Source organism: Pangasianodon hypophthalmus, chromosome 13 (assembly GCF_027358585.1).
Source record: "Pangasianodon hypophthalmus isolate fPanHyp1 chromosome 13, fPanHyp1.pri, whole genome shotgun sequence".
NCBI lineage: Eukaryota > Metazoa > Chordata > Actinopteri > Siluriformes > Pangasiidae > Pangasianodon > Pangasianodon hypophthalmus.
This window is the reverse complement of record NC_069722.1, coordinates 20,749,366-20,763,591: the sequence shown is the minus strand read 5'-3', so window position 1 is coordinate 20,763,591 and position 14,226 is coordinate 20,749,366. Positions and strand designations below refer to the sequence as shown.

Sequence of the window (14,226 nt, the reverse complement as noted above, 5' to 3'; positions counted from 1 at the left end):
CCAGAGTCTAGGTTTTCTTGTAGACAATAGCAGGTATAGGTAGCCTTTTTTGTTTCTAAAGTTTCAAACAATGTCCACAACATCAACTGTAACTATAAATGGATTAAAAAGTATGATGTCATACTGGCAAAATGTTGCTGTGGTATAAGAATAACAATACATTGGGTCACATGACCCCATTCTTGATTGTTTTCCTAGTTTTTTGCTCCCTTTTTCTTACCACTTTGGTCACCTGTCAAATCTCACTTGCTAACTCTCCCCTATCACGCAATAGTTACAAACTGGGGATGGTGAGGCAAACGTGTTTACTATGAGAGGCTGCTTGTGCTGCATCAAAGGGCAGCATAAAACACTCGGAAGAAAGTGCTTTCTACCCTCTTCTGCATACATGAGGTCACAGATACCCATGATTGGCTAGTGTTCCTGTGATTGACAGGAGACTGAGAGAGCATGCCATCCCTTCCACCCAGAGAGCACGGCCAATTTTGCTATCTACATAAATAATTAAGGTAGCAAAGAGCTGTTGACGGCACGTCTGATGGATTTCTTAAATTCAGATTTTAGTTTGAGGGATCACATTGCAAATAACAAGTGTTTCCTCTTCAAGTCTGCAAAGCCAAAAAAAAAAAAACAAGTTGTGAAGATTCCACCTCTGTGACTTTTTACCCTGAGACATTTTTCCTCTCAGAGTGAAGTCGACTTTGTTTCTAACACAAGTATTTACTGCATTGTTAAAATAATGCATGTACACACATACACACACACACTTTCTCTCTGACTCATCTGGGTCTTATAGGGATATGTGTGTGTGTGTGCATGTGCATACCCTTAGTGTCTCCTTTTTTACTGATCCTGGCAGGTCTCCACGCCCCCCTGTGGAGCTCGTTTCCACCCTGAGAAATTTCCAATTCGCTCCATGCAGAGTTCGTGTGTGTGTGTGTGTGTGTGTGTGTGTGTGTGTGTGTGAGGAGGATCAGGAATCTGTGCTTAGACTCCTAGAGTAATGACCTCCTAAATCTACTGCATACACCAAAGAGACAAAAAAAAAATAGAGCGAGGTAGTAAGATAAAAAAAAGAATGAGAGAGAGAGAGAGAGAGAGAGAGAGAGTCCAAAATAGGGAGAGAGCAAGACAGGGAGAGAGAGAGAGAAAGATTGTAATTTAAAGATGGTCTTTGTGTGTGGAGGAAAGTTTAAGGAAATGAGTTATAGTGAGCATACCACAAAAATCCTTTCTTAGCTACATACACACACACACACATACGCACACACACATACGCACACACGCACACACACATACGCACACACACACATGCACACGCGCACACACACTCACACCCAGCCTGCCGCCCGGATTTCAGATTAGAGCCGCCAACGCTGTTCTCAGACTCCCATGTAAACCATAACACACTCATAACCTTTTTCCACTAACACAGAGTTCCCTCTTGTCCTTTCTGGTCCTCGTTCATGTTCTGGTCCATAATTTGCTTCAACATCTTCTTCTTCTGATTAATGTTCATTTCTAATTCTGGATCTAATTCTAGTTCTTACTCTGGTCCTTTTTTTTGTCTTCAATGAGTGCTGGAGGCATTAGGTTTTCGGGTTGTCCATCTATCTGTCGGTCCATCTGTCCGAGATTCCCGTTAATGAGATATCTCAGGATCAAGGCTGCATGTTTGCAAGATTTACGTATATGGAATTATCATTATAACCAGCAGATGAATTGATTAGATTTTGGAATTGATCCAAACAGGGTCAAGGTCACTGCAAGGTCAAATGTCAGAAATAGTTTTTCTTCAATAGCTTCCTTTTTGTTTGAAGTATATTTTAAGTGTATGTCTGGCATACAAATTAGTAACAAGAAGGGCTAGACTTGGTGGTGGTGGAGGCATCCCCGTCTTTTTATTGTTGATTTTAGTTCTGGTTCTTACTCTTGTTCTGGTTCTAAAACTTCTTCCATTTCTGCTTGTTTTTTTTTTTTCTTTTTGTACAGACTCTTGATCTTGAGAGTTATAATGTTATCTTTAATCTTGTTTTGATTCTTGTTCTGGTTCTAGTATTAAGTCTTTTTCTTGTCTTAAGTCTTTTCTGGTTCTGAATCTGTTTCTGCTTTCGGGTTTTTGCACGTTCTTGCTTGTCCTGGTTCTTGTTTTTGTTCTGATTCATTCTCTTCTTCCTCTTATTTTGATTTGTTTTTGTTCTGGTCCATGTTTTGGTTCTTCTTCTGCTTCAACTATTGATTAAAGCAGTCTTTTTTTCTGGATTTAATTCTAGTTCTTACTCTGTTTTTTTTTTAACCGTTGATTTCAGTTCCAGTTCTTGTTCTTTTCAGAGACTGTTTCCAGTTCTGCTTCTGTTTTTTTTTTAATTGTTTGGTTTTTTTTTTCAGATTCTTGTTTGTTCTTGTTCTTGGTTCTTCTTCTGCTCCGACTTTTGAGTAAAGTTCACTTTTCTTTCTGGATTTAATTCTACTTCTTACTCTCGTTCTTTTTTTCAGTTCTGGTTCTTGTTCTCATACTTTTTTCTGACTCTGAATCTGATTCCAGTTCTGCTTCTTTTTTATGCACATTCTTGCTTTTATTCAGGTTTTTATTCATTTCTGGTTCACGTTTTGGTTCTTCTTCTGCTTCAGCTTTTGACTAAAGTTCATTTCAAATTTTGAATTAAACTCTAGTTTTTACTCTGGTTCTTTTTTATTGTTGATTTCAGAATCTGTTTCTAGGCCTGCTCCTGTTTTTTTTTTCAGATTCTTGTTTGTTCTCATTCTGATTATTGTTTGTATATTTAGGTTTTGGTTCTTGTACTTGTTTGATTCTTTTGTTTTGGTTATTCTTCAATTTCAGGTTATGGTCCTGATCCGGCTCTTTGCTCTCCTTCTCCAGCTTATTTGTGTTTTGGTTCATGTTCTTGTTTTTTTCCCTTGAGAATTACGCATATTTTATTGTGCTAATTTTTGGCTGGTTTCATTTGCCATTCCTTCAAATCTGTGTGTGTGTTTGTATGTGTGAGAGACAGAGGGAGAGACAGAAAGTCAGAGAGTGAGAGAGGGTAGTTGTGTTGATGGTCAGATAGTGTTCAGGTATGTGTAAGTCAAGAACATCAGTTTAACACACACACATATACATACACACAGACACTATTTACGGTAGCTGTGTGTGTGTGAGGTCAAAGGTCATGGCTTTACCCAGGTGAAACACATCACTTTTCGCGAAGGGAGGATCAGATTTCTGAGCTCCTGCAGCTCTTTAACACTGACTGAGTGTATTATTCAGCATGACTATCAATGATTCAGGACTCACACTCACACACACACCCACTTCTCTCTCTGCTGCTAATACACACGATATCTCTCATTCCCTCTCACACATTCCTGTCCTTTCCGGCTTCTTTTTTTTTAATCACTACAGCCTTTGATCTCCTTCTCCTAAGGGATTGTGGGTAAATCAGTGGCTGTAATTATTTAACATGACTGCATCTCTGTCCTAATTATCCACATAAACAGAAAAGAAGAAGAGAGGCAACATCATTTACACATCAAGGGGAAATGAGAGACATTTTTTTTTTATTTGCTGATCGTATTATTAATATTTATATACACCAAAGCACTGTGGAATGCTCAATTCTGATTCTTGGTCAGAAGGTGATGATTAATTTTCTATTATACCAGTTCTGACAGCAGTTCCATAAACAGATTAAAAAAGTGTGTAATTGTTGATGTGATGAAGTTTTATGTAAGAACATGTTTATTTAATATTTTTGGAAAGGAGTCTCCAGTGTCAGTGCTTTGTAACAGTCAGAGCTAAAGCTGCTCCTTTTCCTCTTATTTGCAGCTTCTTTCTGTTTTTTTTTCCTAAGCTATTGTAGTTATGAAAGCCATTTTCTTACTGTGCTTTTTGGTCAAAATAGGCTTTAAAAATTAATAATGTTATGACTTTATTATTAGCATGGCTCACACTCTGAATAAGTAAGAATATAGTATCTATTTATACAAGCGAAATCGGAAAATATAGCTTTTTAAAATCAGTGGTCATGATCTTGACCTACAATATAAATATATTGAAATGGAGGTCTATGGAGCATTGAATATGACTTTTCAGAGGGTTTGCATTTGACTAGGAGGAAAATATGCATCTTCTTCGTCTCCTTTTCGGCTTTGTTTCTGTCTCGAGGGGAATTATATTCAATCACAAACACCATTAATGCAGACTGTGGATGTGGGGATCTTCTAAACACGCGCTCTGCATATTTATTTAAGCAATAAACAGCAAGATGCAAAGCAAATGCCTGTTTTGCTTTCGTTCGTAGCGTGTTTATTGGCAATGGGTTGCGGGCAGTTAGGGGATCAAGTGTAGGTTGACAGTGGTGGTTTTTGTGTGTGTGTCTATGTGGAAGGATTTGATGCAATGTTGACAGTGTGTATATGTTGTGTTTTGGTGTGTAAAGTCTGAATCCAGGATGAAAACCTGTTTTTATTTCATCAGTTATCAAAAGCACTCCATAGTGTGAGATGAAAACACATAATACTCAATTTTCTTCATCTCGTTCTCTCATTCAGGTGGAGATCACGCTTCAGGACATTAACGACAACCCTCCAGTTTTTCCCACTGACATTCTAGACGTGACCGTCCAAGAAAACGTGGGTGATGGATTCAGGGTAATGCAGCTAACAGCAACCGATGCAGACGAGGTAGGAAATTCCCTGTGGAAAAATCTGGAATAATAGCTGCCTCAACTGAATGTTTCTGCTAAATATACCCGGACTTTTAAGTGATATTCCGTGTGATAAATTCTGCTCTGATTACAGTGAGGAATAAGGCTGACATAAGTCACTTCTAGGCTAAACCTGACGAGCGGCGCTCTAATGGATCGGTCTGGGTGTGTGATGAATATCAAGGTGCTGATGGATATCATTAATAGCGTTAACAGAATGTTGAAATTTGCCAAGGAGAGAGAGAGAGAGAGAGAGAGAGAGAGAGAGAGAGAGTTGCGGTTGGAATTGGATCGGACCCTGCAGAATGCTGTTGTCTCGCAGCTGAATGAGATTTAATCACTAAAGACGGAAAGGAAACCGTACGTTTGGCTGATGATCTGGGAAGGTATTTGAGAGGGAAAATGATTTTAAAAAGGAAAACAGGTATTGAGTAATGGAAATCTACTTTCTCACTCCCTGTTTCTCTAGTGCATTTTCCATCCACCTGTTTTTAGATGAAATTTGGATTAATAGAATGAGCACAATAAGCTAAATAGTACTGTGTGTCAAATTAGTACACAATTATGATACTGTGTAGTGCACTATTTTGACATACTACTTAGTACAGTAGTGTGAGGTTTGGGGTGGAGCCAGAGGCAGTGGCCGGTTGTCAAGAGAATCATTTATACTGACAGTATAACCCATAGCTTGCTAGTACCACATGCCAAGTAGTATGAATATACAGCACCGTATTGTTTTGGGATATGCAATAGTATGCAATGTTACTATTGCGATTGTTTGCGTTTGTTGCATTGTGGATAAAGAGACGATGTTATACAGGGTGATAGTAACAGATTTCTCCAATAAACTATGATATAGCGAGTGTACTTTTGGCAGCCGGTGCTCTTTTAATGACATCATCATGCTGTTCTTCTCCAGAACTTTCAACACAACAGTAGTTAATAGTAACACACAATAATTCACAGTAAGTTTGCTTAGCATTTAAGAAACATTTGGATGCAAAACACGGAACAGCTGCACAGACTGTTGGAGTTTGTCCCTCTTTTCTTGTCTCTCTCTCCCCTTCTTTCCTTACTTTCTGATTTCATGAAGTCACTTGAGACGTGCCGATGAGTCCCTGTGAGGCTGCTTGAGTTTGTATTACATCTCTGGCTTCCTCTTGTGCTATAAAACCTCTGCTTCTTTCCCATCTCACACAGGAAATGTGTAAAAAAAAAAAAAAATTCCGGCAGTTGCATAGCTCTGTTACAATACTTTAGAATTACACCCTCGTGCAGGACTCTTAGACCTTCCTTCTTACCCTGAACCCTGAATTTGTGATGTATCACTTCATGTTCATTTGTGTTAATGGATGAGAAACACACATCTATTCCCAAATCACGGAAATCACCAGAATTTTCTCCATTAGCAGGGCAGAGAAGCGTTTACTTTTCCCCAGGTGTTCTCAGATTGGAAGTGTAATGCAGACCAGTGCCAGGGTGGATGAACGTCCTTGGCTAACATGAGTCCAATCAGATATATCTGGAACCTTTTTCAGCTAAAGCCACATGTGTAAGAAAAGAGTGAGCCAAGCTTTATAACAACAGACCAGCAGACGGGAACATGTTTTCGGTTTCTGCAGAATTTCTCAGGTCTGAAGGTCTGGCTCTCCACAAGTTGGCGCAGAACGGTGTCAGCCATTCTAAGGTTGTTTCAAAGTGGGTATAGACAAGCTCCAGGTGGAGTAGAATAGGTGACTCTAGAAGGGTTGCAGGGTTTCTTAGGGCTGCAAATGTAGCTTGAGTAAGCTTGTGAAGGGGTTAGTAGTCCTCAGGTTAAACCAGATCTGTCTCAGCAACAGTTAACTCTCTTCATGGTGACACACGTGGTCTGAATATATATATATAGATCGATAAAGATATAAATGGTGAATTCTAGGTGAATTCTGCCACAAGAGCATTAGTGAGGTTGGGCACTGATGTCAAGTGAGAAGTCCTGGTTCATTCCAATTCATCCCAAAGGTGTTCAGTGGGGATGAGGTCAGGGCTAAGACCACTTGAGTTCTTCCACATCAAACTTGGCAAACCATGTCTTTATGGATTTGCTTTATGCACAGGGCATTGTCATGATGAAACAGGTTTGGGACCTTTAGTTCCAGTGAAGGAAAATCTTAATACTACAACATACAATGACATTCTAGACAATTGTGCGTGTGCTTCTACCTTTGGGACAACAGTTTGGGGAAGTCCCACATATGGGTGTGATGGTCAGATGTCCACATACATTTGGCCATATAGTGTAGGTCTGGACAGGGTTCTGGTGGTCTGGTTGATCTAAACAGAGTAGTAGCTTTTCTCAGCTTGGTCCAGGTAGATATGGACCGGGTTTTATTTCTTCTCAGGCTGGTCTAGGAAAGTATTTCAAAGGTTTATTAAGTTTGCTAGAGTTGGACCTAGACAAGGTTGTAGTGGATTTATATGTTTACCCTTTAAATAGTATTATTTAGGTTGGCAGTGGTAGGTCTGGATAGGGCACTGATGGGTCTGGGTAGGGTTATAGCTCCGGGTGGACCTGGACAGTGTTGAGTACATGTAAAAATCAGCTTCTGTTAGAGTATGCTCTTCTTGCCTCAAACCCTGTTTTGATGTACAAATCAATTCATGGTCATTTGTATTAAAATATAGGAAACACTTGTCCTATCACCATCATCTGTTGAAACCTCAAGAAGTGTTTCAATCAGCAGAACAGAGAGAGGTTTACTTCACCCCAGGTGTTCTGTAGTGTAGACCAGTGCCAAGGAGGAAGGCCGGCCTTGGCTAACATGGATACAATCAGGAATATCTGGAGCTTTTGCAGTTAGAGCCACATGTGTTACAAAGGAATGAGTGAGCCAAACTCTGAAACAACAGACCAGCAGACTGGAACAAGGATCCAGACATCCTAACGATCTCCAAGGTTTAACTATTGAACATGTGGAAACCGTGTGGAGGGGATGAAAACACAGTTTTCCCTTTATCCCTCTCCCCTTATTTCACTTCTGATAGAGAAACACAAAGAAAGAAATAAACTGGAACACTAGAAAACTCTTGCAGTTAATGTTCACCATGACAGAAATCTTTAAGTTTTAAAATGTAAAGCTAAATTAATGAAATATTAAATTTTTGCAGAACAGTGTTTATACTTACGAAGGATATAGAGTTGAATAAGCTCAACATGGTCTCAAATAAAGGCCTTATGAAAAGCTCAGGAGTGGGGAATGGTGGCTTAGTGGTTAGCCTTGCACCTCCAGGGTTGCAGGTTTGAGTCCCGCCTTGACCCTGTTTGTGTGGAGTTTGCACGTTTTCCCTGTGCTTTGGGGGTTTCCTCCAGGCACTCCGGTTTCCTCCCCAAGTCTAAAGACATGCATTGTAGGCTGATTAGCATCTCTAAATTGTCCATAGTGTGTGCATTAGGCTTCAGACTCGTGACCCTGTGTAGGCTAAGCAGTGCAGAAAATGGATGGATTGATGGAAGGAGAAGCCCAGGCAGATACTGCAAGTTAGGTCTGTGTAGGTGTGTGTCCATTTAAAGTGACGTTAATTAAACCTTTGTGTTGTAATTTGGCTAACAGCTTGTCAGCGCCTGAGTTCAATCCTGTTACAGGAAACTGGGATTTCCTGTAAGAGCTGCCGTACTTACCCCATACATTTGTTCTCTTCTTTCTCCAACTCCCTCCATTCCTCCCTCCTTTTCTCCAATTCTCCATCTCAAAGTTAACTGAAGTTCCGTATGCATCCTGTCATGTCGTGTCTTAATTGCTCTGGCAGCCCCGTCCAGAAAGAACTATAAAACCTCTCAACATTTTAAGTGGAGGTCAGACAGACGGAAGTCTCTATCGTTCTCCTTCTCCGTTCACAGCACTTAAACTTTTAATTGGTTAACAGAAGGAGGGGGTTTTGACCCAGGTAGTTGATGGGAAATCCAGATCAAGAGCAGGGAACCAAAGGACAGCTTCTTTTGGAGACAATTAAAGGAATGGTTCAGTGAAAAATGTTCCCTTCACCCCAATTGTATTCAATCAATCCAGGGCATGATTGCTTGCTTGTTTAGATTTACACAAGAGCTACGAGGCTTATGTAGCTTACTACTAATTGAAGCATAAAACCACCAGTTTAGCATCATGCAAACTGCATGCCTAAACATGCTCACCTCAAACAATTTTCAGTTGTTTACTGAGGTTTACTTGCATATGTGATTTGAGACACTAGGCTGTACATTGTGCATTTAATTTTTACTGTAGATACAGAGTTCCAAAGCAACAGAACCTCAGGTGTTAATGCTGTTGATAATTAAGCTGACAGTTTAAATCCCAGGACTGCCAGAGAACAGTTGTTGGTCCCTTGAACAAGACCATTAATCCTCAATACTCAGTCACAGACTTGAATAGGATTCTGCCACACTTTGTAAGTCACTTTGGATAAAATGAATACATGTATAACATTTATACCACACAGCTTCTCTCGAATTGTAAAGAGTCAATTCCAGTGTCACTTCTTTATTTTGAATGAAAACATATTTGACAGCATGTTGAGTGGTGTTCTTTGAATCCTGTCGTGCATGGAGCCAGTAGTCTGGGACTCCATTGTTTTTCGCTTTTAAATAGACCCATCACAGACTGTCTGCACAGTTTTTCTCCTCTGGCTTGCTATAGTATCAGATGTGTAGCGCTTGTGCTTAGCGCAGGTATCAAGGGATCTATTAGCTGAATTTATGGAGGAATGCAACACCAGTCCGAGTTCAAAGAGCAGGGCAGTTCCTCTGAGATGATACACCATTTGACTGCTACCAAGCTCTCTTTCTGCTTTTTACACTCCCTGTCTTCAACACACTCTTTGTCTCTGTTCACCCTTTTTTCTGATAGTTTCTTGTTTACTTGGTTTTCTGATTCAAATAACAGTCGTCAAGAGAACATGTGGTTTAGGACGTTGTCACAAAAAAAGAGTCACTATAAAGTTGAAAGCCATAACTTTGTACTATTTTAGTCTAGTCAGTAGCAAATTAATGGTTAGTGTATGAGACTACGTAAATCAGCAAACTCAGGTTATGCCGTTCTTTGGAAATGGAGAATAATGCCACATAAATGCTTTAAAATAAAATAATGACCACCAAGGAATCTTGTTACAGTGGAATCTGCAGTTGAGACTTTTGTTAATATGGCTACATGACCTCTGACTATACATGTTTCTTGCTGTCTTGTTGCTAACACTAGTGCCTAGTTCCTGGTGATTTAATTAATTGCTGGTTTTGACCCTCTCTCTTGGATTTACTGACTTACTGTCAGGCTCTGGCTGTGATTATTGGATGGCTCCCTGCTGTTACAGTAATAAAGTGTAAAGCTAGTGAAACTTGAATACCTTCTCACCAGATTTTATTGTTAGAAACATTTTTTTCTTGTGTTGTTTAGTGCAATAAGTGTGTCTAATTCTGAATCGGAACTGGGTCGGAAATATGCTCTTATACTCATCCACTCAGCATGACTGAAACCCAACATCTGGAGGAATGAAATATTCAGACTCATGCTCATTGATATGAATAAATTTTGAAGGGTGTAACAATAGATATAGGAAACCTAGATGCTGCATTAGCTACTACTGTGTCAACACACCTGCCGGGAGGGGCTAGCTGATAAAAATCGTCTGTAACTTTCACAAAGTGTGCTTTTTACAGAAATCATAAGCCTAATTTCAGAGAATTTTAGCTAGCTAATTTGAGCTAACGTGACAGGATTTGTGAGAGGAGTTTTAAGTTATATTAGCAAACATAATGACAGTCTTAACTGCTAACACTAGGCAACTATCTGAAATAATCTGAGAGGATTTGTGAAAGGATTTTTAAGTTATAGTCATAAATGTTAACCATAAATATTCACTAACACTCACTTGGTAGCTAAAAGAATCTAACTTAGTAGGATTTCTGAGAGAAGTTTTATCTTTTGCTCATGAACATTAAAAATATTCACTGTTAACACTAGTCTGGTAGCTAAAATATTCTAAGTTGGCAGGCATTTCTGAGTGGATTTTTAATTATATTCATAAATGTAAACAATTTTGCACAGGTTGCCTAGTCAGAATCTATGCTCTGCCAACAAACCCTTGTCTGTGTTTATCGACTGTATGTCAACACCTGCTCCATACTGCATAGTTCCAGCATCGTACTTGCTAGCACGCTAAAAAGTTTGGATAGTGAGACAAGTGAGACATGCTTTAGCAGGTGATTTGAACAGTTCAGGATGCACCTGTTAAAACAAACCAGTGTAGATGAATGTTTTACAGGAGAGTAAGGTTCAGTGATGGCAGACCTGGGTGAAACTGTGAAAGTCTGTTAAAAATATTAGCACAAAGCCGCTTCACTAGTCAGCAGATGATGTCCACATGCTAGTCTTTATGTCTGTACTGTGATACAGTCTCTACAAATTCTTATATCCTGAACACTTTTATTAAGTTTGGCGGACAGACTGACTTTCTTAAGTCTCGGAGGATGTCTCTAAATACTGCACATTTAGAGAAAGATATCAAATGATACAATATTTCGCAGAGTTCAGTCTTGGTTTTTTTTTTCTGTATTCATGCGTATTTAGTTTCAGACCACACAGACTGTTTCAAGGCAAGATTTAAGAAGATCAGGTCAAATGTCCAAGACTAGATTGTAAAGTGGACACATGACCATTCACATGTTATTTTACTGACTTTGTAGAAATTCATTAACATTTGTGAAACACACTATTACTGTTTTGAGTGCATTATAGTGTCTACTTACAAACCTATATATAAGTATAATCTAACCTTAACAGTATAACTATTATGAATCTTCTGATCACTGCCAACATGCAAATTTCTTGTTTAATTCTATTGCAGGGTCCAAATGCACTGGTGACTTACACCATCATCAGTGGGGCAGATGACAGCTTCCGTGTCGATCCCGAATCAGGTGACCTGATTGCCACAAAGCGATTGGACAGAGAACGACGATCAAAATATTCTCTGCTTGTCCGAGCAGATGATGGACAGCAGTCATCAGACATGCGTGTCAATATCACCATCAGTGATATTAACGATCACATTCCGAAGTTCTCTCGCTCCGTGTACTCTTTCGATATCCCAGAGGATATGGCTCCAGGTAAACCCAATTTATAATTTTTAATATGCGTATCGAAGTGCAATAATAATAATTACAACTACCTCGCCCAGGTTTTACGTTTGTATCTTCACTGTTGGCTGAGGTTATTTCAGGGACATTGATATAAAATGAGAGTACCAGTAAGGTTTATTGATGCCTATTCAGTCTTATTGCTCATTTTATCCCAGTAGTACAATCCCATGTAGACAGTGGAATTGAAAGTTACCAATTATTCATTCTTATTATAGCTTTATGGCTACAAAACCAAATTAAGCACTTTGGAAAGCAACCTCGATTTTGGGTTCCATTAGGTTTCAAGCTGCAGCACTGTAAATTCTTAGAGGACTGTTAAGTAACATATTATGTATATACATATATGTACACATATATAAATTCACCAAATGAGTCAATATAGTGATGAAGTGATGAGCTGAAAAAAATATGCAAAATATGCATATATGACTTGAAGGTGAAGCTCATTTTACTGGACACCACAAACACACATGTTCTCCCACACGTAATGACAGGGCCATAAGAAAATTTCTCTACAAACATCAGTAAGATACAGCAGAGACATAATGGGCATGAGGTCTTTTGGGAGTAGATTAGACAGGACTGATTTAGCGTAACCCAATCTAGGACCTAGGGCACGAGCTCCATGTACTAAAACAGGATCAAGCCTCTAAACCATCTAGGAGTGGTCATGCCAGACTAAATACAACAAGCGGGTGACTCTCAGCATTTATCCTGCAGAAAATCAAACCCACACTGCCTGTTCATCGTCAAAGCCTCTGCTAGGGTTTTATACAGAATGAACACGACGTCTGCGTTACCCCAAACCGCAAAAAAAAAAAATCAAACTGCAAAACAATAATAAACTCTACTGGGAACAGGGAAAAGTACAAGTCAGCATTCATTGTGTGTTTTGTAAAATGCGGTTCGGCTTTTCTTTGATCCATGCCATGTTGTGCTGCCTCTCATTTCTCACTCTCTCTGCATTTTCTCTTCTAAGGCTCCATTGTGGCGGCTATTTTGGCGAGTGACTCGGATTCCGGGTCAAATGGTGAAGTGACCTACTCTCTCGAGGAAGACGATGATGATTCCACCTTCCTTGTCAACCCTGTCACCGGAGTGTTTAATGTAACGAGGCCACTGGATTATGAAATGCAGCAGTATTACATCATCACTGTGAAGGCGGAGGATGGTGGAGGCCAAGCCAGCCTGGTCCGGGTGTATTTTAACATCCTGGATGTAAACGATAACAAGCCGACCTTCAACGCGTCCGTTTACAGCACATCTGTCTCAGAGGACCTGAGTCTTGGGTCGCCTGTTCTTACCGTAGCAGCAAGCGACGCTGATGATGGTAAGATATGCAAAAACACTCCGGAGAAGAGGGCATGGCCCATGTGGTAGTCACAGTGATAGAGGTGTGGACTCTGTCAGTACCAGGGAAGAGGGTGCTGACTCAGTTTATTTCAGTATCAGAGAAAATGGCATTGCCTCTGAATTTGTTATTCCCAGGGAAGGAGGTGTGGCCTCTGTTTTAATTTGTTCCAGGGAAGAGAGCATGGGTTCTGGGCTTGTTAGTCCTATAGAAGCAAGGTTGGCCTCTGTTTCTGCCATTACCAGGGAAGTGGGCATGACCCCTGCACTTGTTAGTCCCAGTGAAGCAGGTATGGCCCCTGTTTCTGACAGTACCAGGGAAGGGGGTGTCACCGCTGGGCTTTTTAGTCCTGAAGAAGCAAGTGTGGCCTTGGTTTCTATCAATTCCAGGAAAGAGGGCATGGCCTCTTCACTTGTTAGTACCAGTGAAGGAGGTGTGGCCTCCCTTTTCATCAGTACCAAGGAAGAGGGAGTGGCACTTATAATTCCGAGTTAAGTAGGTGTGGCTTCTGTTTCTATCAATACCAGGGAAGAGGGCATGGCTTCTGTTCTTGTTATTCCTAGTAAGGAGACCTTGCCTGTCAGTCCAAGTAGAAGAGGTGTAGTGTGTGTCTGTCAGTTTCAATGAAGGAGATGTGGCCTCTGTCCCTGTCACTTTGCCCTTGTGTATATGTAGAATAATGATTAAATTGGATTAGATTAAAAGCTGTTAAATTAACAGCCATGTTGAGAAAAAAAAAAACTGAGTCAGCGGGATCTCTCAAACCCTCAGTTGCTTAAATTTTTTGAGGACTCGTGGATGGATTTTTAAAGGGAAAGACTTTGTACGTTCCATTTTTATGTCATCTCTCAGCTTCAAATACTTCGGAGTTTGTTGATCTTCATCTGATTTCCATTCGTGCTGAAAAATGTGGCTTTTGTAATGTTTGCTTCCACGTGGCTCCAGTGAGACTATAGTATTACACCCCAACTTCAACGCTGGATATTACGCATGCATAC

The 14,226-nt window shown here is 40.0% G+C and overlaps 1 protein-coding gene across 1 annotated transcript in view; it reads left to right on the top strand.

Moving 5' to 3' along the window:
• Nucleotides 1–14,226, top strand: part of LOC113528637 (protocadherin Fat 4) — a 94,723-nt gene that overhangs the window by 42,895 nt on the left and 37,602 nt on the right. The window contains exons 2-4 of the mRNA XM_026917292.3: nucleotides 4,555–4,686; nucleotides 11,583–11,844; nucleotides 12,857–13,207. Coding sequence (XP_026773093.3) covers nucleotides 4,555–4,686; nucleotides 11,583–11,844; nucleotides 12,857–13,207 — 745 coding nt within the window. The remainder of the gene's footprint in view (nucleotides 1–4,554; nucleotides 4,687–11,582; nucleotides 11,845–12,856; nucleotides 13,208–14,226) is intronic.